Source organism: Athalia rosae, chromosome 2, assembly GCF_917208135.1.
Source record: "Athalia rosae chromosome 2, iyAthRosa1.1, whole genome shotgun sequence".
Lineage (NCBI taxonomy): Eukaryota > Metazoa > Arthropoda > Insecta > Hymenoptera > Athaliidae > Athalia > Athalia rosae.
The window spans coordinates 9540010-9567083 of record NC_064027.1 but is presented as its reverse complement, the minus strand read 5'-3'; the positions used below and the strand labels follow the sequence as shown (position 1 = coordinate 9567083).

General features: G+C 33.8%; 1 protein-coding gene across 14 annotated transcripts; it reads right to left on the bottom strand.

Annotated features, from left to right (window-relative positions):
• Positions 1-549: 549 nt before the first annotated feature.
• On the bottom strand, positions 550-26952 carry LOC105683571 (dynamin). Of its 14 annotated transcripts, none has more exons than XM_048650532.1 (19): positions 26461-26952; positions 24461-24534; positions 22375-22524; positions 21489-21692; positions 21146-21338; positions 20831-21040; positions 19777-19976; positions 19516-19661; positions 19183-19340; positions 17635-17736; positions 13571-13742; positions 13205-13450; positions 12751-12768; positions 11820-12026; positions 11183-11358; positions 11065-11070; positions 10352-10543; positions 8200-8295; positions 550-2726 (listed from the first exon to the last, which is right to left on the bottom strand). In XM_048650532.1, the coding sequence occupies exons 1-19, from the start codon at positions 26622-26624 to the stop codon at positions 2663-2665; spliced, it is 2778 nt and encodes a 925-aa protein (XP_048506489.1). In that variant the 5' UTR covers positions 26625-26952; the 3' UTR covers positions 550-2662. The 14 variants fall into 14 exon arrangements, with proteins under 14 accessions (XP_048506489.1, XP_048506491.1, XP_012251681.1 ...); XM_048650534.1 differs by lacking the exon at positions 12751-12768 and adding an exon at positions 12466-12477; XM_012396258.3 differs by lacking the exon at positions 17635-17736 and adding an exon at positions 16584-16610.
• Positions 26953-27074: the final 122 nt, after the last annotated feature.

Below are 27074 nucleotides of genomic sequence, written 5' to 3'. Positions count from 1 at the left end.
AATTTGTCTACGGCATCTGTCAATGCAATTACCTGTAATAAGACTTCGTTCAATGTTTTTTGGTTATAATTATTCGAGTTACACATTTGACACAAAGCTCACGATCAAATTTCGTAACGATCCGCGAAACGCGAAGTAAGATCCAAACTGAATATCAATGGAATGAATGTAGCACATACTATACGTAAAAAAAAAAATTTACGCATCATACGCGCGTGTTTTCTTAATAGTTTACTAGCATTGCACTGCGTTGAATAATTACTTTGATGCTTTGATATTTACATTTTTTCCATACGGAAAGCGAAAAGCGAAGAGATGACGATAACTCGATCAATTCTATAGTAAGATTAGAGAAAATGTTGATTTTTTACCCCGAAATCGCAAAGAATCTTATAGTCTTCCCTTAGGATCTCTCGATTTTTGGACCAAAAATGAAGCGTTTCAAAAATCGATTGTGTATCGCGCTTTAAAAAGTGGAAACTTTGTAAGGTGCTCAACTTTACAGGAAAGGATAGCCTGAAGGGTGCTCCAAGAGCGAGTTATAGGCAATTCAGTGATGAAGGAAACTTATATTTGCGAAAAATAATTCAATCATTTACTTGATTACATGAACAGAATTGTTGCATAAAGTGCGTTTTACTTTGGTGGGAACTTAACGAATAAAAAAAAAAAAAAAACGTATCACATTGAGAATCCCAATGAATTAAGTAAACTAGACGCTTTCGAATTTCGTCTTCAGTTGGTAGAGAAATTAAATTTTTTTCGCTGACTGCCCGTGTTAAAAATAAAACGCTCTTCAAGAAAAATCTACTACGCAGCGCAGTAAGGTCGCATTGCAATATACATGGTCCAGCCGCTGACATAACATTAAATAATGGACCGGCAAATCGAACAATGGTTGGTGAATACAGAATTCTTGTATGCCAATACATTTTTGCGACCGTATAATGATAACATAGTCATAGTGTTCGAGTGATTTAAAATAGTTATATCTTCCAAATTTTTGGCGAAAGCACCATTGCGTCTGCAGACAATACTTGAGTGTACTACGATCCAAATTAAGTTTCATTGTAGTCTCTGAATCGCGGATACATAAAAAAACGTACCTACTTATATATCTATGTTATTACATGCGGGGTAAGGGCAGCGTAATATTACAATATGAGTAACATCATGTTAGGCTTATAATACATTAGTCAATGATTGATCATTGTGGTTACTCTGCCTCACTAATGATCATGTTAATATTTATGTCAGTAGTTCATAAAAAACGGCTGAGGAATTCAATAATTGCTAGTGAAAAAACGTAGTTAATAATAATTCCATTTTATGGAACGTTCTATTCTTGCCGTCAGTTTACGTTCAATTACTTATTTATAATTTTCGAAATAATATGACAATAGTAGTTTTACAATCTATTTGTACCGAGCAGAAATAGCCGATAATAATTTTGTCTTATGAAACGGCTCATTATCGCGGTTCAATTATTTTCATTGAATTTATTTATGATTTTCGTAGTAAATTTATAATCTATTTGTACACGCTATAATAATTATTTATTACCACGAAAATCGTACTATGTTCTTGTACCGCAGCTGCTAATTATTATTCGATTATAAAGTTATCATATGATGGAAATTCGTACTAGATAATGATTCGTAGAGCTCTAAAGTTACCGATTGCTCATCTATTGACGCCGGCATCAAAATTGAAATCGTAAATTCTTCCAGGAATTCTTCCAGGAATTCTACCATTCTACCAAAACCTAAGATGTTTCATGTCCATCAACTATTCAATCATATATTCTAGTGAATTAGACGTTCTACTTTAATCTAAAGTATCGTAGAGAGCCTCCAGGTGCATGTTATTGGATAAAGAACTTCTTATATTTCCTTCGAATAAACACAACATCTTATCAAGTATGTCGTAACATTGACAACTTGTTCTTTAGGTTTGCATAGCAGCCACCGTTTCAGTCTGGTGAAAATTTATCTATTCACAAATCCAAAATAATATATACATACATAGGGAAAGGCGGTGCAGAACGGAGTACCTAAGAAAACCATGAGAAAAAAATATTTTAAATCTAGAATGATGTTTGTCCTTTTCGATCATTTATAAAAAAAATTTCCAAAAGTTTTGGGGGTAACCCATTTTGCCTCGCCTGCTCCATATAGCAGGTAATATACTACGCTGCTTTACATTAGCGTGTATTTTTACCATTAAATTGTAGCATCAATCGATCTTAGGAAATCGCTTAATATTTCAACAGATCCACTTATTATAGAAGGATGTATTGGCATAGAAGACAAAAATTGATTAAGAATGATGCTCACTGCCGATTTGATTGATGTATCGCCCCATTTTGATATGGTGCTAATAGCTAATACTTATTCGTCTAATATATCACCATAAATAATAATGACTCTGGCTTTGTAAGTGTATTGTTGACTTTATAAACAGGAAACGGGACAATAAATCCACCACCTGTTCACTTTGGTCCCATCTCTTCGAACACCGTGTGCAGCTTCAGGCTTTACGTTTACACAATATCGTATGCACTCACCTATCGGATATAACGGTTCTTCTTTTGATCCTTTGTACACTTTGGAGTTGAAGATAGCACTCATCAGCACTTGTTGCAGACATGCACTATGCTAGCTCAGTTTAGCCGCCCAGAATATGGTCTGTCAGGAATTCGGGGGGGAATATTAGGAACAGGTCGCCTACAACATACATATTTGATGAGTAATAATATATGAGTAAACAAGTCATGATTTTCTACTCTTATAACGAATAAATGGATCAACAGCGACAAACTAAACTTATTAATTGGCATCAGTTAAAAAAAAAAAACTTCACCTGTGACAAGCTTTACAAATATTTAAAATCCTCAACATATTCGCAAACATACAGATAGATCTTCCCATACATGCATAATAAGCAAACATGCATCTACACGATGGGTCTAAGGATTTCTAAAAATATTGTTACCATTTCCCCCAACAATAGTTACTAATAAAACTATATTTTGTAATTTTACGATACGACCTGAACCCTTCGTGAAAAAAGTCAACTGAGAAACAGGAGAATCGCGCCACCCGTTAGGTGGTATTGTAAATGTGAATTTATCGTTAAGCAATTATAGTTTTTAGAATACCCTCGACTCTCGAATATTCATATTATGAACCAGTCGGTGACTTGCAAGTATGAAAATAAATCCAACACCTGTGAAACAAAATAGGGCCAATTTTTCAAGCATAATATGAAATTCAGAGAGAGACCAGAATGAAATTAGAAAATAATGAAAATTAGTAAGCAAAGCAATGATATTAAATATATTATCAAGGATAAGGAATTAGTTTAGGATTAATAACAACGCAGAACACAGCCACACATTTTACACACGATGTAAAAATGTGTGCCCGTTATTCATATATTTACGATTATTATGTCATAATCGTTTATATTTTGTAACATAGTAGTAGTCCCTATATACACATTTATACTGCAATAATCAGTGTATTTCTTACACAATATGCTCACATGAAACTTGCGTTACATTAGATTATGTTTGCGAAGTAACCCCATCAGGAGCACAAGTGGCATTGTTTCAATTATAAAAAAAAAGATATGCAAGTGTTAATATGCCACGATGCGAGTATTGGTGCATGATTTATAAATAATTATTGAAGATGTAAATAGATTGGAGTATATTACTAACTAGATGAAAATGTTAACGCAAATTATCTGATATCGATTACAATTGGCAAAGAATTTATCAAACTAAACATGTTTCGCAGTAGAATCTTTGAATGTATGATGTTCATGAGACCTTGAGTACAAAGGGCTCAAACTAACGATAAAATTCAGGGGCTAAATAATCCAATGTGAGAAACTAACTGACACTTGTCAACCAGACTGCTCGACAGTAGTCACTTTTCCATTGATTTATAACGGAATGAAAATGTGTCCATTGTTTTAAAGTGGAAAATGTACTCCTTTTTAATGAGAGATATTAATGAAAGGCAAATACTAAACCAAAAAAAGGTACTTAATAACATTATTGTTAGCTAAACAATGAAAGAAATAAAATAATTTTGTACCGCATGAATCAAAACTTAATAACTAAAGAAAGTGCCTATGTTCGTCTCTCCCGAGGATGCCGTGGCGTCATGCACTCAAATGATTAAAATAATTGAATGATAATAATTTCTCAATTATAAGGACGCTTTGCATGAATATAGTACAAAAATATAAATTGAATTAAAGCAAGGGTTACTTCACTGACAAAATCTCAATTATTTGCGAGCGTCTTAGAATAACTGATATTCCTAACTCATTAGAAGTGTAACAATAATAAACGGGGGATACTATTTTATTAGATCGACTCCACTTTGTAAATATTCAACATGATATACTTATCTGTTAATTGTTAAGGCTCTAGGTGGAAGCATTCAGTGTGCTGAACTTTGATTTTATAATACAAAAGTAATGAAGGTTTCTTTGAAACGTCAAAATCCATATCTGAATTAATCTTGCCAGGCGTATAATAATCCAAAATAAATGGCATGATTAGAAATCTATGCATTGGCCTTCAGCCATCTTATTTATAAGATTTGATGTACAAATATTGCAAGGAGACATTAAACATAAACTCGAGACAAGAGTCTCAATTGATATCAGTGGGAGTGAATCTTATCAAGGAGCACTTTAGTTGCATAGTTGAATATCCACAAGCAAGTTCATGTGTGTCTCTGGGATTCATACTTATATAGTACTAAGAACTAGATTGCAATAACTACTTATGTTACTTTATTTTTTGCTCTGCTTGTCCTAATTATTATATATTTACCAACATTTTTTTAGTCACAGAAGCGATCAGTTCGGTGCATTACTACAGTAACAACTTTTCAGCCCCATATTCAGTACCATGAGAGAGAACACTTGGGAGTCGTGGAAAGAAATTCAAACGTTCCCAATATAATATTTGAATTTACAACTAACGTCTATTCTAAATGACAGCGAATCGTATTTTTTCTAAGAAATCGGTATTAATAATTGACTTATGAATACTGAGGTAATAAGAAACTACAAACCAATGAAACCCTAGTTTTCAAATAACTAGATACACTTTCTGTTCGTTGTCATTTTATCAGTGGTTTCTTTTTCCAATTTATATATTAAAAGCAAATATTACTTACACGTACGACAGTGATTTTTACAGTTTCAGTTGATATGCGTACAGAAATTAGGTAAACCACAGTAGTAAAAGAAGTCAATAACCGAGATACTAACGAATTACCCGAAACAGCGATGCTATAGTCGTACTTCAAACATTGCTTGCATAAGTATATGCTATTATAATAATCTACCGAACATGGGACATGGTGCTACATCGTAGAATTGTAACTCATTAGCCTGGCAACAGTGCATGAATTAGCTAGATATACCTTATACTGTACAATAACATTACAACAATACCACGTGTGGCTGCATACATTTAAATAGGTAACATATATATAACATGTATATTTATCGGTCAAATTTCCATCTTCAGGTTTGGAACAAAACCTTGAACCAAAACTGACATTGAGTTGCAATTGAGTTTCGAGCTTCGATTTTAGAATTCTTCAAGTTTATAGTACCATTGGGACTTGTTCTGAGAGAGGTTTCCCGTTGTACCGAATTGCGCATCGTATACATACTTTGATAAAATATGGTGTTCACTTTGGCAATCGATCTCTGGGCTTTGAAAGAAACTTCAGTAGCAAACCATGATGATACACTGTAGTACGTGAGTTTCGGATGATGGAGAATTTCCGGAGGAAACGTAATTCTTATTGGAAGTCGTAAAAGTGCGAACACGTTAAATCATATAATTTGGAATTCATATTCTCAAAGCAACTATACTATATCACGTACTATGACTTCGAAGGTATTACCTTTGGTCAGCTAAAGTAACATTATTAAATTCACGATTCAATGACATGTTTATAAATCAAATGCAATCGTTGAATTTATGCTATACATATAGTTTCATTTTTATTTAGTAATCTATGCATTTCATATTAGAATTCTAACATTCAAAGTTGAATCAACCCTATGATAATTGTATAGTTCCTTTTTACTCAAACAGCATGACACTTTTTTGTGATTTTTCGAAATATCGATGACATTGTCATAAGATAGTTACTAATAACTGTAACATTTATTTTTGTATCGCGAACACCTTGCTTCGAGCCAAAAATAGTACTTAAATTTAGAATCACTAAACCATTATGTGGAATGACAGTATATTTTTCTTTTTTGTAATAAATACACCTAATCGTCGCTATTGTTATTGGTAGACTTTTCAGGACTGTTTCCATTTTGTTTTCTTATTTCATTTTTCATTTTAGATTGAGCCTTATTATAATATCGAAAAATATGTATGCTTTAATATGAAATTAGGCTTTGGTCATCTTACTATTCGATTTTTTTTTTTGCCGTAATCTAGTACCGTGGATTAAATTATAGAACAACACTTTTATTTCGGTACGAATCAAAGAACTGATATATCAAGTCTGATATGGCTGTTTGGTGAAATGACAAAATTTTGACGTAAATTTCAGTTTTCACAGTACAGTTTCTGAAGCAGAGCTATGAATCATGAATCCCAGTTACATTACATCCGTCTATGAATTGCTATGAGCAAATAAACTCGTAATGAATTACTCTAATAACTTCGCTATGCAATATTCTCACACAAATTGAGTTTTCATTGAGAATAGTTTCTTCACGTTAGATATAAATTTGGCATTTAATGAAAAATCCGTGGTTAATCGTCCGAAAAATGGGATCGATTATTCTTTCGTATATTATTGTAGGTGAAATAGTCGTGACTCTGATGAACGCTGATATGAAGTAGTTCAGAAATACAACCTGCGATTAAGTAGAAATATGCAATTCCTCTAATGACATACACATTCAAGAACCCGAGTACTGATATAGGAAAATATACCCTTTTACGCTACCTTTACTTCAATATACATAATCTTATTACATCCGCAACAGCAATTTCATTGAAATGTCATAATTATACGTATATCTCCCTGGTGTGTGTCGATAATTTATACAACATGATTTATGCAAGAAATTGCGAGTTTCAAACGATTGAGTATTCAAATATTTTATCTAAACTGAATGTGAAATCTATTCATCCCAGTCTTGCTGGCTTTATGGAACATGTGTACAACTATCTCATACACACAAATCTCGTATCTTACACCAACAAAAGGAACTCAGTAATAGAACTTCCATATTTGGCTCATTGGTCGTGGGAAGGATTTTCAAAGTAAAAATCTTTTATAACAACATAATACAGAAACTAACCAGTTTGAAAGTATAGTTGACTTCTCACTAAATAATCTGTTTGGGCATCATTAGTACCTTCCAGCTTTTGAACTTCAAGTTGAGTAGATCACGAATCAAAACGTTGTTATTCATACCGACTCTCAAATTTTAGTTGAACTATGAGTTACCACATCAAATAACGCTGGGATAATTCGGAAAATGTGTTCTAAGACACGTGCTTGCAAATTCGAGAATACCATCTATATCCAGAAGTCATTGAATACATTCTGGGGTATATCTAATTGTCGCAGATATGCAAAGATGGGACAAGTTTGAATCTTGTTATCATCGGATCAAGATGGTCTGCTTAAAGCTAATGATCCACTCATTTCCCTATGGAAATGATTGCATAGGGTTACACACAGAGTGAGTTACCCTGGGTGTTATATAAAGCTGTTACTTCGTTAGAATAACGAATTTCACTTTACAAACATTAAAATACGATTATTTGATATTGCCTGATTGCCAAATCTTCATGCATTACCCAGGGTGGCTTATTCTGTACGATCACATAAAGTAAAATTTAGATAACACTAATATTTTTCAATATTTTTTGTTTTTCTCTCTTTAATATCATTCTCGAATATAATTTACAAATGCGATGTCATTAATTCAGCTTTTAAAACCATGCATAGAAAAAAAAGTTATCTGCGAATTAGTACACTTTTTCCATAGAAAGAAGTAGAATTAGTTTGATCTCAACCCTGAACAGTCTACCATCTACATAAGTCAAGATACTCATTGCAATTCAGACAGACAACTTTCAAGTTGGATATGGCAAGCGATAACATTTTTTTTATTTACTTGATCCTGAATGCATCCATCAGTTCGTTGACAGCGGCATTAGCAGCAGCCTGTGTTGCAGCTTGACCCACTCGTTGTTGCAGCCCACCCCCACGACTAAACATATCATTCAGTATTTACACTCTACGGTAACTGAGTGACAAATGAAGATTCTCCAAAACATTATACTCATTTAATCAACGACAAAATACTTATAAGTGTTCAAGGGCTTAGTTTCGTTTTGAATGCTTATTTAATGCCAGGTATGTGATTAAATCTCTGATTAAAGAGATGAAAAAAAGCTTCAGATTTCGAAATTATTGCAAGTCAGTTATTGCAATTTTTACCCATATGCAATCACAGTAAATATTAATCAACATCAAGTTATGATTACCATCATAAAGGTTTTCTGATGATACTATTTCAGATTGTTTTTTCTAGATACAATGTAATAAACGACTTGCAAGAATGGGTTGTTATTATGACCGCCTGATTATTACTTAAAAATAATTTTTGATGAGGCATGGTAAGTATCAATTCCAAAATATTCCGTCTCTAATTCACTGAGTTGCATACACCATTATCAATAATTCAGTGAGTATACAATGATTGCTTGAGAATATAGGAATTCATTATCTGTTTTTAGAATCATATCAAAAGAGCATAGGCATTTCATTGTGAGCCATGCCAAGTCGTCAAAGATTCAGCTTATGAAATAACGCCCAAAACATAAGTCGAAGTATAATATTACTACCAGGCGCCGACATGTCTCCCACGGTGATACTGGTAGGAAATACTTAATGCCATCACAACAACAGAAGCATGAGTACGTTATTCAAGAATTACGATGTGATAATGACATGTTGACACCTGTATTGAGTAATAGTACCAGAAAATCACAAGTGAAGGATTGATTGATTTTGAAATGTTGCGTGTTAAATGTCATGCTGTTATTAACGCAATTATTGATTGGTTTTGACCAAAAACCGTTTGCCGTTTACCGTATTTCAAATGGTATAATATATATAATACCTAATATATATACAATACAAGCGTGACTTACAATTTGAAATGCAAGTAACTCAACAGCAGAATGAATTTACATTTAAGCGATTAATACATATTTTACAATTTTGAAGCGCTTTTAAAAATATCGACTTTCTAGAAAATAAATGTACAAGTATGTATGTACTTGCATTTCACAAACTCTCACTATCGCCAGGCCAAACCATACTAACACTAGCAGAGATGTGCAGACTTCTCTATACATCAAAGTCGACTTGTAATTGAAATAGGCAAACAAGTTTCTGACAATAACAACGGCTTTCACCGATTTTGCAATACTGTACATTGTAAACTCAATCTTAGCCCACTACAGGTGTGTTTTCAAACAGCAAAAACGGAACTGCGTCAATGATCAAAAGACCATGGAAGTAAGAACGATTTGTAATTTTTAATTGATTCCCCAATAATTTATGATTTATGATGCGATTATCGAAGTTAGTTCAGCACGGAAAATAGAATTTTGAATTTTTAAAAATGAGAAACATTTCGACAATAATGTTCATCACTAAATCTTCTCTGTATTGTACAAATTTGCACACCTATAATAGTAATATTTATATATTATAGAATATTGAGATTAGAATACAAGTTTGTGAGAACATCTTGAGTAGGTATTAAATATTTATGAACAGATGCAACAAATATATGGGTTAGTAGCGTCTTAGATGTTAGTGCAAAGAAGTTATTGTCGGCGCCTGTAATAAAAAGCATTATTAACACTGCAGCCCCATTCCACATAAGCTGACATAACCATTAGAGAAATTTGGAAAGAGCACAGAGGTTCCAGAGGTCAATTAGTGAAAGCTAATTTTTCTCATTGCTCTGAATCCATAATAATGCCCCCAACATAGATAGAGTGGATAGATTATGTAATTTTTTCATTGACTAATAGACTCACACCTTTTCTCATTGTTCAATTAATAATTTTATTCATTTCATTAGAAAAAAAAACTTTCAAAACATTGTTGTCAGTTTCAAAATTGAACCAACCAAACCCCAATGCATAAGAAAAATCGTAATATCATAATAGTTACCTGAATCTTTTATAATCTGATGAGATAGTTAACAGTATGAAACGTAGGAAATGAAATATTATAACAGTACTTACGATGGTATGAGTGGTGGAGGTAAGCCTGGCGTGGCTCGAGATGGGGGAGGTCCACCAGGTCCTGGTCTGTTGGGGATAGCTGGTGCTGGTCGTCCACCAGCAGGCACAGGTGGAGGAGCTCGCGAACTTGCTGGAGGTGCCATTGATTGCGTTACACCTCGCCTCGGTCCACCAGGGGATGGAGGGGATAATCTGGAACAAAGTTTTTTATGAACATGAATGAAAATCACTAGATATTCACATTTCATTTTCCTAATAGTTAACCTGATCTTTTTTTGGCAAGATTGTTGAAAATTTGAACTCTTAGATTTCAAAATTTTAGCGGAGTTGAATTTGAGGAATATCGAACTAATATATATTAACTAATTTAGATAACATTTCACAAAATGATACCGAAATTTTTCGTCTTATAAATCTAACTTCAGATCTTCACTTTACTAATACAGATTTGTGCTATTTATTTGACAAGCATAACGGTGCAACAGACGGCACAAACTTCAATAAACACGCAATAATTTTGGAATATGATGATAACAAACATGCCAATTATTGACTATATTTTCTGACAGCCGTGGTTGGCCGATTGATTTTTTCCGGGGTTGCAGAACATTTAAGATCCAAATTCTTGTAAGTGATATGATGATTTTGATATAAAAATCAGAAGCTGTAAATTCGGTAAAGGTAAGTGAGAGTAAATAAACGTATGATCTTACCCAAGACTGAAGTAATCACGTTCAGAGCGAATGGAAAAAGCGGACAGAAAGATGTGGAAAAGTAGTAAATTAGTAACACAAGCAAGTAGAACATGCAAATATGTAATTGGCATGTTACCTTGGATTTTCACCAGACGCCAACCAATCATTTTTAACGGGTGGTGGCACAGGTGTAGACACTGTTGCCATAGAAACATCTCCAATGATTCTTAAGGCTTCCCTGCAGGCATGGTACATCCTCAACATTTCCTCACGCTTCTGGGCTTCTTCAGGTGATTCTTCCATCATAGAAGACTGAAATTTATTCAACACACTTCAGATGACGCAATTATATTTACTAATACACGCATGGGTACAGAGTATGCATGTTGAAAATTTTGCAGAGAAAAGTGTATGGCGGAACATAGATCAGACTGACTTTGAGGCAGGGGTACAAAATTGCAAACAAGCCAAAAAAAATCAGTATATTCATGAATAGACTCGATTACATCAATACACGTTATGGAGTGCCGGAAAAATAAAGGCAATGGAGTAAGGATTCTTAAATATTATTTGGAACAGGAACTTACGGTGAGGGGTGAAACAAAATTCTTCAAATTATCTATTTCTTCTTTGGATAGCTGGGGGAAGGGAAATAATTATCATGTTGGAGAAAATCTATAATTCTTCTAATTCGTCTTTAACACGGTCCTGCACAATCTTCAACTGTCAATACCACAATATGAATTATAAAGTACTGAGACCTTCTTACTCACCTGATCACCACTAGCATAAAGGTGCGCCAATAATTCTCCATTGATAAAGTCCTTTGCATTATTGATGATTAACATCATGATAGCTTTTGGTACAAGATCTCGTGTGGTTTTCGTTACAATCTTCATATACGAGTCAACAAGATTGCGAATAGTTTCAACTTGTCGTTCCAGTTGAGGATCCATCGAAGATTGACCTTCAGATCCACCCTTAAAAACAAATAACTCGTATTTTTAATATAAAGGGTTGATTTTTAACAGCCTACAGACCTATGTTATCAGAAATCAAAGTGATATGTGTAGCTTCAAGATATGTAAACAACACCAAATCATTTGATACATCAATAAGTTTCAATGTTTTATGTTTGGCTGTATATTAGGACAATCAACTCCCAAAATCAAAAACCAAAGGATAAACATAACTTGCAGGCATAATGGATGTGTAATGAACTAAAAAGTAAAAGATTTTGTGGTGTTTTCGATTTCATGTGTGAGCATAATGTGTCAGTTGTAATGCAGGTAAGTATGAAATTTTGTATAACCATATGTGATAGCATGTGACTGTTCATCATTTTTAGCTCACTAGTATAAAGATTCTCAACGACATTAGAAAACTTTTTACTACAAGATTCCAAGTAGTTATACCAACCTCGTATCCTTCCTTTTGTGTGAAATAGTATGAAAACAAAGATAAGATGATAATAATCGGAAATAATTTTAGCTTTCTTGCAGTGTGCATAAAAATGTGTCTATGACTGTTAATATCATAAATGGAGTTTCTGTATCATTCTAACTGACTCTCAAACAGCATTAAATACTGGCATCATTAAGAATCTTTAAATGATCCGAATAGTATTAGATCCAAACCACCACATAATTTAAATTAAAATAAAAAAAATTAAAACCCAATGCCACATGCTGTTGACCGACTCACCCTATGAGGTAGAATATCCTATAATGAACCAAATAAATTGAGATGATAAAAATTTCATTGCCATTGAAACTATTCAAGGTATTACCTGAGGGATGGCAGGTTTGGGAGTACTTAAAAATTTACTTGAAACTTAGATTAGAAAAAGTGACATACTGAGAATGATATAATTCATACTAGATTGCCTACTAATTATTACGAAAAATTTATAGCAGATGGCAGGTTTGAATTTACACAAAGGTTATAGTGTTAAAAAATATTGCTGTCATAAGCCATTGAAAGCTAGAAACAGATTTTCATAATTGTACTAGATTTCTTGCTACACAGATCTATGTTAGCAATAAAAATATTAGTGAATGAGTTTAAAGATTAAACGATCATTTTTTTGTCTTAATTTGATGTTACACGAACAGCTATGGATAGTGGCAAATAGAATCATAAATAAATTAATTCCTACCTCTCCATCGCCGTTAGTCTGTTCAGTTGCTTTTTCAGGGTAGACCCCAGCCCTGAGGAACGAGGCTTTCCATGAGTCCACATCATCTTGAGTTTCACAACTAAGTTCCAACTGTTTATAATCTTTATACACATTTCTACCCTCAGGATTGAACAGCGCAAAGAGGTGGCGGCGAGACATAAAGCCTTGTTCAAGATCTCGGAGCTTTAATCCATCCAACGGCAACATATACTTCTTCTCTCTTTCCTGTTCAGGTGAAATCAATCGTTACTGTTAAGACAACCAATCATGAGCCTTCTGATGTATATCTAATCGATACTTAAATTACTGACTATCAAAGATTTACTGTTCTAAAATTGTAATCACCTCTTCGTCCTTGAACCAAGAAATGCTTTCTGATGTAAGAACAAACCAATAGTCTCGAGAACCACCTTTCATAATTCCTAAATTATGTATGCACATGTAACCCTTGCGGATGACTTGATTGCCCAATGTGTGTCGACCTGCCTTAACTGCATTTTCAGATGACTGCTGAGCACTATAACAGAAACAACATTGTACTGTGAAATACTAGGCAAATGTACAGTGTGCAGGTACTTTTCATGATAGGTACAAAGGTACTTTGTTATTGAAAGTGGAATTTTTTAAATAAACTATAATAAACAACAGAGCGATAGGCAAAGCATTCGAATGAACTATAGTAAATGTCTCATAATAGACGATCAAATAACTTGAGATTCATAACATCACCATATCATAGTGTGCACTGTGTACAATGTGGAAAATAGTTTGAATTTAGAATAATGCATTGTGTTTTTGTATACACGAGATTGAAGCAGATTTCCTGATTGAATTTCGTCGTTTTGAGAATGAATTGTGTACCCTACAACTTATCGTTTCCAATTGTTGGTGCAAGGAATAATCTTGTTAGAGTTGACTGCTAATCCAAGAGGAAACCGAGAATGCAGTATTTAAACTGTTAAATATTGCTTATTACAAAATTGAGTGGACTCAAAAATTATCGTATGTTATAAAAGGAGGACATTTGATTTAATTGCGAAGTCTTCAAGACGCTATCGAAGCTTCGAATTAATTGATACTATACTATTAGCACAGAAAATGTGATTGCCCACTACGTCTTATTTTTCATTATGCATTGTATATTTCATCATACATAACACTTGAATCCGCTCATATTTTTCGTTTAATCTATCCACGATTACGTTATGTTAATTTTTCGAGCTTTGCTATGCTGCTGAATCGAGTGAATGTATTAACAGGTTCAATATTTGATAGTGTCTAATTGTAAGTATGATGTGAAGAGCATTATTTTTATTGAAATACCTGCGTGCGGTCTTGTATGTGATTGATTGTAAACGTGTTAAAAATTTTGAGATGATTTACGTCATTGTGAATATAGCATTAAAAAGCTGCTCTATCGCCTGATTTATTTAGATGTCGATATTTGTTAGTGAATTGGATAGCAAATGAATCTTAGATCCATCGTTGGTGACAATTAGAGTCTGTATATATTTTTTTTCGTCTTGTTGCACATATTTATTATATCACCGTGGGATAAGTGTTTGTATTATATTCAACCAGGAGTGAACGTGATTTATGATCAACTTCTGGCGTACTCGTGAATTCAAATACTGTGCAAAATGGTCAGAAATGAATCAAGTGAAGCAAATAAATTGGAAATGATTGTTATCCAGTTGAAAATCAGCCCACGGCATATACCTATACTACCGCATGTAAGACCGAATCATTATTATCAACATTAAGGAAAGCATAGTAGTATCTGCACACTGAAATGAAAGTGGTAACACATAGATGGATTCTGTTTTGTGATGCAAAATAACTTGCACACCTATGACTTGCATGGAGAAAATAATTGCAAGCAAAATATATTCTATCGCGTTCACAACACTCGAGGAATTTATGTACACGTTGCATACAATGTCAGTATCAAGAACACTAAATTCGAGAATAAATTAGAATATATATTAAAAGTTTGGAAAGTGTTCATGGCAACGGTTTTGTAGACAAAGTTGCTCGCAATAACAGTTATCATTTTTAATGGATCTGCATTATTTTTCAACATACAAGTCCAATGTTTTATCTGAATCTTCAAGTATACTATGAAAATTAGAAAAGGAATTCTGAAAACCAAAATACTTGATTCACAGTCACAGAGTTCCTCTACAAAGCTTGAGAACTTGAATTTCTATGTGAACAAAACCAAGAACTGTAGGCCGACTGGCTTACTCAATTGGCTTGCTCGAAAAATTATTAGTTTGAAATAAAGATAGTATCAATGTGGTATTGAATTCAAATTTTTTCCTATAATAGTTCGACATGCATAATGGTATTTTCTCCACACTAAGTTCATCTGACAGTATAAAAATACGTAACAACTTGCAATAAAATTGTCAATTCGACAAAACGTAACAGAGGTGAATCTTTCTGATAATAGGAGTATTTCTATTTAGCACATAGTTTTATGAGATTAGGCGTCAATTTTTGCAAATAAAATATCTTGTGAATCCAATTTTCATTTCATTACTATTTACATGATCAACAACCGTCACTTAATACCAACTATACGTTGGTACATAATATCAATGTTCACAGTGCAAGCATCAGTTCAGTATGTATGAGCAATAATTAATGATAATCTGTTAATCCTAATGTGAGAAGTCATTTACATCCATCTGAAATATGTCCTAATTGAGACAACAGCATGGAGTTACGTAAATATTGAAAAACAAAAAATATAACAATTGCAATAACAAGAAAAACGCAGAACATACAAATAAATGTTTGAAAAACAAAAAACAGATAGAGTTCAATTTCGAAGGAGGGAATCTACATACGAACACACATCACCGATTTTAAGTTACAGTCACATGGTGGTTTGAGATGCAGAAAAAAATTCTATCCAAAGTATCACAATTGAATCAACTGATGCAATTTATTTTCTAACGCTAATTATTGTAACACATTTATATTTCTGTACAAAATTGCTGACGAAATTTGCCATAATAAAAGGATGCCCTGTATGCAACTAGACGTATTTAATTTGCCGAATGAAACTTTTGCATTAATAACGGTTTGAGCCCAAATTGACGTAAACGTTTCGAATAAATTACCCTGTACGTAGGTATAACGGATTAAACGGAAATGGATCATTCAATACACACAGAGTTGCATGCTTGCAAAAATCTGTTTCTGTATTCAGTCGGTGTTATGTGCTACAAACTAGTGTTCTAGAGCAATGAGATGAAAAGTGGATAAATAGAAAAATCCAAGAATGAGGGTAAGGTGAGAAAGAGAGAGTGGTGTCAACCTCTGTTGCGATGTACGTTGATGTTCTTACCTTGCATTATGGCTACTGGCCGCCGCGCTGCCGGTATAATTAAATAATCGTTTTTATTCGTGAAATACAGTAAAGTTGATTATGGATATAGCAATACATGTTGGGACTGAAATATATTAGAACGTGTGAGGCTGGCCAATAAATACCACGCAGTTGCAATGATCATTACATTATTTCCATATTATACGATTCAAAGAACAATTCTATGTGGTTGCAGATTCAATAGAAGAGTATTGAGGTACAAAAATATATTGCCGCATAGGAGTTATAATATTCAGTTTTTGAGATAATCATACTCAATATGCTGAAAAAAGTTTACCCCTATTTGAATCCAAAGGAAAGACAAGAAATCTCATTCCCCGTTCATCTGTGATCAAGAAGCTACACATATTTGTACTCGTTACGCAGTATTTAAGCCATAGTACAATAGTATTTGAATAGATCTTTGCTTACACCAAATTTGTAAAGTTTTATTGCCCTATTATCTACAATGCAACTTTTTACCATCTGCCTTTTCTGGAATAATTCCAGACAACAAGTCGACAAACGGGAAGACTTGCAAATTATTTGATTTGTAAATTATTAATATAGCTCGAATAAGGTAAGTTAACTGCAGGGCTAGATTGTTCGAAAATTTTAGTGTTTGAAATTGGCGTTCTGCTTTCTTCAAACAAACAACTCTAAATCAGAACTCTGAAAGTGGTAAATAAACTGGTGGTGAAAAACATTGTATGAATCAAAGATGCATTGTAATTTAAGTTTTCATATGGCAAACTATAATTTTCTTCAAAATTTTTCTTTTCAAACTTTACATACTGGTTACTTACAGTTAATGATTGTTCATGAGATGAGTGTAAGAGAGAAAATGCAACGAATCAGATTTTGTGAAATGAACAAACAGAATGATGATTATTAACAATAGAATGTGTGCAATGTTTAGAATATAGGTATATGGATAGCCACTTATATTAATGTGATGTACGCACAATGTCATACAATTACATGTACACAACGTGAATAACGGCATAATTAAGGCTTGTGATCAAGTTACTTATCAAGCACTAGAGAACTGCGACTGTGCCTCCTAAGGGAAATGCGCGATGAGCGACGAGGTCTAAGTTTGCCAAGTGAACAGGTCCTCATGAGGCATGCACTGCTCGAGCAAAAAGAACGTTGGGAAACTGAACTGATAAATAAAATGATAGGAACTAGAAAATAATAGGAACTAGAAAATAATAACAGCGTTTAAAAGATTTGCTCTACTGGTAGATAGTCAGAGAGGGTTTTTGCTATTCAATGAAAAAAACTTTTTGAATGTACACAAATGAAGCGAAATCATGAACAAGAAAATCTTTGTTGAAATACAGTCAAGATATAACATGATACGACCATGCAGTATGAAGTCGGATATTCTTGATCGGATAACCGTGAGAGCATAAGTGTGACAGAAGTTGTATGATTTACGTATTTTACTACTTTCAATTTAGTGTACATTGAGGAAATGTTGACTATATTTAGTATCGATTTCATAAAGATCTTGAATTTTTTTCATTAGACATAATTCAGTGTATCATAGTTGACCTCATGTGTAGTGCAAAAAGTAACTTTTCATCTAATCAATGTCATGAGAGTTAGGGAAAATTTATTTGTTTTCAAATTTGAGGTAGTAACTTGAAAGCTATGGTGATGTGCCTGTGCAGACGACATACTATAGGCAATGCACGAGTACAGCAATATATTGCAACAGCTACGTAGTAGTGGACTCTTTAGTTATTATCGTGCAGATTTTACGTGCAGCCAGTGAAAATTTATATCGTTCAAATTGATGTTCCTCTGGATAGCCCCCGATCAAAACAAAGGAATAGCGATATATTATGACTGAACTATGCTGTGCTCGTACTTCAACACTGTATATCTTTGCGTATGAGCATAGAAAAATCAGTATAATTGCGATATTTCTCACTAGTTTCAAGCCCTGTTTTATGCGTCTTCTACGATTAAATGATATGTCATTAGATATACCGGAAATGATATTGTTGTACTGAAAGTAGTGTGCTAATAAAAAGAAACAGAACTAGATCTTCTTTATGACTCAAAGTATTGCTTTCTAGCTTCAATCATAGAAATACATTTTATAAAAATACTTTCGATGATCGGTCAAGATTTCATACGTTAGTTTTGTCAACTTTGTCAATATTGTAATGTGCAATAAAGAAGATTATTACATGGGTCCTTTGATTCACAGATGTGCAACTCGAACCAAGGTTCTTTATGTGAGTATTTAATTGTGTGTGATGAAGCAACTACAGGAAAAGGTCAGGCAAAAAAAAGTTTTTGTGAATACTACAAACTTTTAAAATATCAAAATTGAAATAAAAAGAGTCCAGATAAAAATCGCTGTTAGATATAAGCAGAATCAGAAAAAATAAAATAATTAAAATAAATAATAAATAATGACTCAAAAAGTTTCAGTTTCTCTATCAATTTGCAACACAGTTCGATCTGATAAGTTCTCACGAAACATTAGCAGATTGATGAAGGACTATCAAAGTACGTAATCGTATGTCAAAGAGCGACTCGTAGGTGAAATGTCACTTACTTGGCAAAACCAATAAAATCTTCATGATTTGTGTTCATGTATGCAAGTTCACAATCAACCAGAAGAACCAACTGCTCTTTACAAAGCTGCTCACGCTGCCTTACGTGAGTTGTGATTATGCGTTCCGTCTCTTCTCGAAGTCTAGGGTAACGAGCCATCTGTAAAAGAAGAGTACAAATTATGATTCAATTGTTTCATAACATTGTAGAACAATTGGCACAACAAAATATTTGATACTGTGCAGCATCATTATAATTATTGAGCCAATTTTCAGAATTCATAATCCTCGTGTACCTTACTGTTTTACAGCAATGTGAAACTTAAAATACTAACCCTATCTGTGCAAATACGCACAACATTACTAAGTTCTTGCACAACTAAGTCGACGCACTTGAGGCTGGGTTCTTTGAGCCTGTTTATTTGCTTTTTGACAATAGCCTCAAAGGCCATGTCTGGAGTAAAGAGGCCAACTCTGATACCTAAAATGGTGTTCAACAAAAACTCAAATTATATTGCCTCAAGGCATAGATAAATTCACCATTGTATCATTTCTTCAGGATGGTGACAAAAAAAAGTTGACACTGAAATACTGACCATGAATATTTCTAATTGCAAAAGCAATTTCTCGTCTCAATTCCTTTTCATCGAATTCCATTTTTACAATCTCAAATGGGAACCGCTCATGGAATAATCTGTTTATTTTTGCACCCCCGCTTAATTCATTTGTATTAATTTGTGCTGAACCAGAACCTTCAATAGTCCTCTCAAAATCGGACTGCAGTTGTTGAATCATCCTGGAATGTCAATCGCATCAAGTCAATTGAAAAAAATCAAATATACCAAATATTTGAATTATCGAAGCAGGATTTTTCATTTTTCTTTCTGCATAGCAAATAGTTCAAATTCTATTCATCTACATCTGATAAACGATGATCAAAATTTTTGCACAAAATATGATCAATCCTTAAGTGTGAATTTGCATGTATATGTTAAGCCGATTGCACTGTAAGTCAACTGACATCACAATTTTCATACACCTGTAGTGGTTTTGCGTTATACAAACACAACTGATTTCATGCTGTACTATATGTATAATCACCGCAATTAATACACGGGTTATGCGTTTTGTCAACACACTAATCATTAGTGAAAATTATATTTTCGAAAGAAAAAAAATAAGATACATACATAAATATTTGTATTGATCTGGAAAAAGAAGAAATACATCCATGTTTTTACCCACGGAATATTATTTTTTGACAAGAAACTAGACGAGTGGGATTATCGTTCATTCATCTCATATGGTTCGTAATTTTTGTATCCTATGTAAATGATGTTAGTAGAGTATTTAATTTTTACACATGCATGAAAAACTCGGAGTTTGTTGACCCGGGGAAAACTTGCTGTACAGAAAAAGAATACGGTAGAAAACCGTAAAAAAGCAAAGAGCCTTTAAAACTTTTCTTCTCGTTTTTTATGCATGTACTGTCGAAAATATCGTAGGTATCTAGGGAATCTGCTCCACGTAAAATAATCGATTTCTTCCTTAGGCGTATAAAATACTATTATTTGATACGGGTTTCGGGAATACTAAACTGTAAGAAAATTACATAAGGGTTTGTAATGTACTTCTTCAAATAGCACTTACTGCAGCATAGCTTTTGTCTTTATAGCTGGATCATCGGGTCGAAAGTGTTTGTATTGTTCTACATCTTTTTCCAGAGTGAGTAGCTGCTTTTGTAATCTATCTCGCAATGCTGGTAACGTATCTCGTATATGGTTGGTCAATTGCTGGTTAAGAACTCTCTGCAAGTATGGCGTTCCGAGTCTGTCTGCCAGATGTCGATATGACGGATGGCTGAACATGAAGAATCGTCATTAGTTTAAAATAAAATAAAAGTGAAGTAATTGCACTAGATATACATAACGATGAGGATTGCCGACGTAATTTCATTTTACTCACCTGAGAAAGAATTTTCTCTCAGCAGCCAAAGCATTTTTGATGTCCTTACGACCTTCAATATCTTTCTGGCTTCTGTTGACAACACCAATATATCCTCGTCGTAGTGGAAGCAGTTTGTTTTCTAGAATATCTCTTGCATCGGTACCTTCGTCCATAAGATCGAGCTTGGTAATGACACCAATCGTGCGCACACCTTGGAATAACGTAAAACTGACATTAGTGGATTTGAATATAATTATGTACAGTTTTTAGCCTGTTATTTATCAGCATTTTAATGAATTATGTCAAGTTATAAGTCAATAAATCAATTCGGTCGGAGTAAGGTAAGGAATATCACACCTACCTTGTGGATCTACTTCTTTAGCCAGCTTGAGCGCATCGCTATTAGCCAAGTCAGTATTAGCTGGTGTTACAGCTAATATAAGACAGTTGTCCCTTTTAATAAATTGGAATATCATGCCCTTAATTTGAGCTTCAATATCCACTGGTTGATCTCCAATTGGTACTTTGGTAAGACCAGGCAAGTCAATCAGGGTCAAATTGAGAACTATACAAAAAAAAGGAAAAAATTCTGTATTACCCTAAAAGCATCAATGGATTCCAACACATAACAGACAGCAAAGTTCGGATAATTTACTATCGTTTTGTAAATTTCTGATTCGAGGCAAAGTATAAATTGAATGTCAGGAACAAAATGTTTGATGCTGCTGTTTTTCTCTCCATGCTCAAAACATTAAAACTCAGCAAATAAATAGGCTCCAAAAAGCTTGAGACATTATCTGATGCACAGTATTTCTAAATTCAAATAGTCATATTGAATAGGCAGCAGTGATTGCACGCCAGTGTTTTAGCGTACTTTTCAAGCATCGGATGTTTACTTATCATGCTGCTGATAAGTCAACATGTGGCCACTTGTATTTCTAGCCTATCAATAATTCGCAACTGTTATCTTCAACAATCATAAAGGCGAATATTCCACGCTGTAATCAAAGTGTACAATATGCTTTCAAAGTGCACCTATCAGAAGGATGTTAGATTAATGGATCATCTGTTGAAGTTTATTGAATTTTCGTCATAACAAAAAAAAAAAAAAAACAACAGATCTAAAATTGGCAATGTCAACATCAGATACAAGTACAATAATAAAATTGATTGAAGAGCTTAACGAACGCCAAACGAAATTTGTGGTACGAAGATTGAAATATGAAATACTACAGAAAACCACGTACCATTTGGGGAATAAACTCTGAGGTTGATTGGTATATTCGAAATGCCTTTGTTACTACCGGTAACTCTGTCAGTTTCCGCCTCAATTTCTTTACGCACCTCATCGAAATCCACAAACTTTTTACCCTTTTGATGAAGAAATTCAGCATGTTCTGGAATAAATAAAAATCAAAACAATCATCTTATTCAATAGATTTTTTTTATATAATAAGACACACATAAATCATTATAACCAAAATTAGTCATTGAAGGGAACCCATCTTCAAACAGTCTTTATACCAAGGGAATGACAGTTAGAAACACCTGCATCATTCTTTGATTATGAAAAAGGAGTAGATCATTATTGTTGAGGTGAATATGTCTGGATGGGCAATGTCAATGATGTGAAGAAAGAAGAAACTTATCACTATTTAATGATTAGAACCTTTAGCCAGCAATGTTGGAGTTTTACATATTGATAGTAACAGGAATCAAGTGGTCTCTTGTTTATCAATTACCAGAACGATATCAATTACAGGAAACATGATAGCAGATGCAATTGCATGAGAGAATTGTCCATTCCATATAAAATGTGCACGGTAAGTTTATGGTTTTATAGAGTAATTACACCCATTTAATGCTAGATCTAGATAGAATTATTTGTAAAACCATAGATAGAGACCAACATAAATGCGTAAAATTGATACGCCAACAAATGTTAGAAAGCCAGTTCCCATTGCTAGCTTTTCTACACAAGCTACTGAAGGAGGGATAAAAATTGATATCGTGTACAGGATGTCCCAATAGCTGACTGTATGTGATACTCCAGTCGTGATAAGAAAAAAAAGGCTTCACAGAGGTTCATCATTTCTACCCCAATTCTGATTGTTTGCCACGTGTGATAACTGCTGAATTTAATCTGAAATAGCATTTCAAGAACTAGGTGGTACTTTCTTAAATGATTTCCCCAAAAGTGATTCCAAAATACTTCAAATCCAATTCATTGCTCATGGTTTGAACCAATTGATGTATTATTCGACCCTTCAAAGCTGGAAACGAGTTCTATTTGCTTCAAATACAAGTCACGCGGTATTGCTGTGATTGAGTTGAAAAATAATACGCAGATTTTGAATCGTGGCTAGTTAATGTTCATGTTGGTAAGGATCCATTGCACATCATCGATTGATAGAATTGCTGCTTCCTCTCCACAAGCCATAGTTCATAATTGACTAATCAGTGACTGTGGCCTCACAGGGACATGTATAATACTATAATCCTGACAACAATTGACTGCTTTTTATTAATTTCGATGCCAATATTATTTCGCCTATAATAGTCAACACATCGAAAATTATTGAAAGAATACATTGGCATCGAATTTAATAAAAGGCAGTAAATAAACTCTTTTGTAGTGCCTTTAACCCAAGTAGGGCAGTATAGTGTCTCAAAGGAAATAACCTATACAAGCGAAATAGATATCATGGAGAGCCAATGTCTCAAAGAATTAAAACTCTCCAGCTGAAGGCAGAATTGCAATACAAATGTGAGCGTTGCATGTGCTGTTAATAGCTCATGTTATATAAACAATGGAAATAACAGCTCAGAAACGTCATGTATTTAAGTAAGGAATGAATAGAATTTTGCAATACTATAGTTTATTTTTTAACATTGGTATTTAATGTTGTCCAATGGCAATTCAGACTGTATTTTACCGATGAATCTTTCAGTTAGGCCATGCATATTAGGGAGAGCTGAGCAAAAGAAGAGAGTGGGAGGAAAGGGGATGAGAATCAATACTGGGCCTGCCTACACCTTACACACATAGCTCTTGGCTTCATTTTTTAGCTACGATTTGTGATAGCAACAACAAAGTACCAGTCACATGATATTCTACATAGTTTTCTATAGTTATACTGTGATAAATGTCTACAATGATGAAAGTTAATTTTTTCGAATTTGGGCAATCGAAATGGTAGGAGTGGAATCGAATTGATTGCAGCATGAAAATTAGTCAATTTCAAGAATAATCGATTTGACCCCAAGGCAGATGAAAAGATAAGTTGATCATTGACACTCATATCCAGATGACAAATATGAGATAAAACTTACCAGTGGAGCTATTGATCAGCTGGAGGATAAGAGGTCTTCTTGTCACAATTCCTGATCCTCTTGGCAAGAAATCTCTGTGAAGGAAAATGTGTGTCAACATACGATAGTCAAAATCAATACATTATAATAGTAATAGTAAGCAGCTCCGAGCTAAGAATGAGACTTTTCAATTCATTAAAATTTCTTCATTTTGTTTGGAAAATACTCTATGCTCAAACAGGTAATCTAATATTTTTCAAATTGTGTAACATTAAATGAATCGTTATGAAATAAATTATGTGTGTTAACTTGCACATAAAATTGGAAATTGTTGAATGAGATAAAATAATTTTTCCTACAGTTTAAAGAACGATAAACACAGTATTGTACACAAGTTATTCCAGATGGCTATTGTGAATTGAATGATTTTTAAGATTCAAAAAAATCCTGAGAATGTGAAATTTTGTATACATTATCTTTTACGAATTTTAATCAAGTAATGTTTAACGGTAAAAAAATATGATGCCAATAATGGATAAGTGAACCACAGTTATATTCAAGTGATGGAAATTTAAAGAAGCCAAAAATTAGCTTTAAAGTGAGAGAATTCCATTGTTTTCTGAGGAGTCATGAATTATTGTGATAATTACAGTAACATGTTTCACTATTGAGTGTAAATTCCATTCACTTAACTTGATGTTTGTTACAAGTTGTAATACCATCATGTTGTTTTAATAGGGTGCAACGATACGAATACAACAATAATTCAAAGATACTGTACTGTGAAGTTTTTATAATCCTACATAATAAGTACATCACATCGGATAATTGTAGGATCTTTGATTGAAAACAAAATCAAACTAAAATAAATGGAAAACTAGTATTCTGAAATTTGATCAACATTCAGAAAATCACTAAGAACAATGAAAATTGAAATAAAATTTTTCATTGTACAAATCAAGATAATTATTGGCCTTCCGCTGATGCTCAAAGATTGTATCATTTGAAAATCATAAAGTTAGAGTGAAATGTTGGGTAATTTTTCTACTAACTTGGCTGATATAAATGAGCTCTCTTATATTCTAATTGAAGAAAGCTCATTCAGAACCAAAGTTTGTCATAAAAGGTAATGAAAAATCGGAAGTTTTGAAAATACCAGTCATTGTCAAACGTTATCTATGCTATATCGCAATTACTCATCTAATCAGGAATAGTTGGATTCTTGGATTATTTCTATCTGCAATACAAAACAATGATGACTAACTAAAAACGAAGGTATAAAACAAAATTAGAGTAAACATAACAAACTAAGTAAGTAGCAATGGATAACTTCCACAAAAGATTCGAGGTATTTAGTAAACAACAACTAGTCAAAACAAGGTTTTACAATTGTAAAAAAAACAATAAATCAATGTTAGACAATGAACTTTTGCCCATGTTTAAGTAAATATGAAGAGCTTTGTTACTCTCATCTCGACATGACATCTCCGAAACTCACAATCAGAAAAGTTCAGCCTGCAGCTATGCTATAATTCAAACAGTTCTTTCTTTGTCATCTGCTCACAAATACATAATTTTCAACGTTGTACAATGCAATTATGAAGAGACTCCTCAAAATTTTTTAATTTTTTCTCTGTGGTTTTATCAATTGACCAGAGAGAAACTTGGAAGACAGCTGACTCATATCAATAGCTAAACTGTGATCAAGATTTTGTAGTAAATACGCAGAAATCCCATTGAAATTCGCACGGCATTTTAACACTGACACTCGACGAGTGGGCGGACGGGCATTCTGTTATTGACCCTTATGACCCATTCGTGCGTAAGTCGAACCGTTGGTTTGAAATTCAACTGTCAAACACGTTGACGTATCGCAGGTTCTGATGCTGTATTGATGAGAGTCTTATATTTATGTGACAGATTTAGGTCAGGATCGAATGCCACGCCTTGTAGTTTGTCGACAATAGGTTATACGATGATGAAAAATATAGATAATTGATGATTGAAAGGAAACTACCTACCTGCCGACAAAATTTTCCAGAACGGAGCTCTTGCCAGCACTTTGTCCACCCACAACGGCAATCTGTGGCAGGTCAAGTTGCATGTGGACACCAAGCTGAGTGAACGCATCTTGAAGTTTATTTACAATTGGTATTAACTGTTCCATTCCTGTATTCCCCGCCATTTTTGCGAAATCCCTTGAATTTACACTGGGGATATAATAACTGATAGATATATCAGTCAGTTACTGCCACCGCCTCGCCGTCCGACAGGGTAGGATATCCACACTCCACTGATGGCAAAATGGCTGGGTCGACGATGATCCTAATTGTGATGATTCAACCGAGCCAGATTACTTTTCACCGCATTTTTATTCGCCCGAATCTACGAGCAAGCACCTACCCTCGTTTACCGAATATCTTTACTAGAAAACGGTCAGAAAGCCCCGCACCTACGCCGCGATCACGTAAATGAGATCCAGCATCAAAATTCTGGACGTTAATGTTATAATCGATAGTCGAAGCTTGCGCAGTGCCGCAGAGTACTGACCTAGTTTGGAATCCGAAATAAAATCTATAGTAACAGAGTATAGACAGTCTCGTTTGACGAATTATAATCTCTGAGATAGTGATAT

Coding starts and splice junctions, on each gene's coding strand:
- LOC105683571 (XM_048650532.1), bottom strand. CDS start 26,624: ATGGCGGGGAATACAGGAATGGAACAGTTAATACCAATTGTAAATAAA. Junction 19,977..20,830: donor AAGACAAAAGCTATGCTGCA/GTAAGTGCTATT, acceptor TTGACATTCCAG/GATGATTCAACAACTGCAGT. Junction 13,451..13,570: donor CTTGGTTCAAGGACGAAGAG/GTGATTACAATT, acceptor TCACCTGAACAG/GAAAGAGAGAAGAAGTATAT.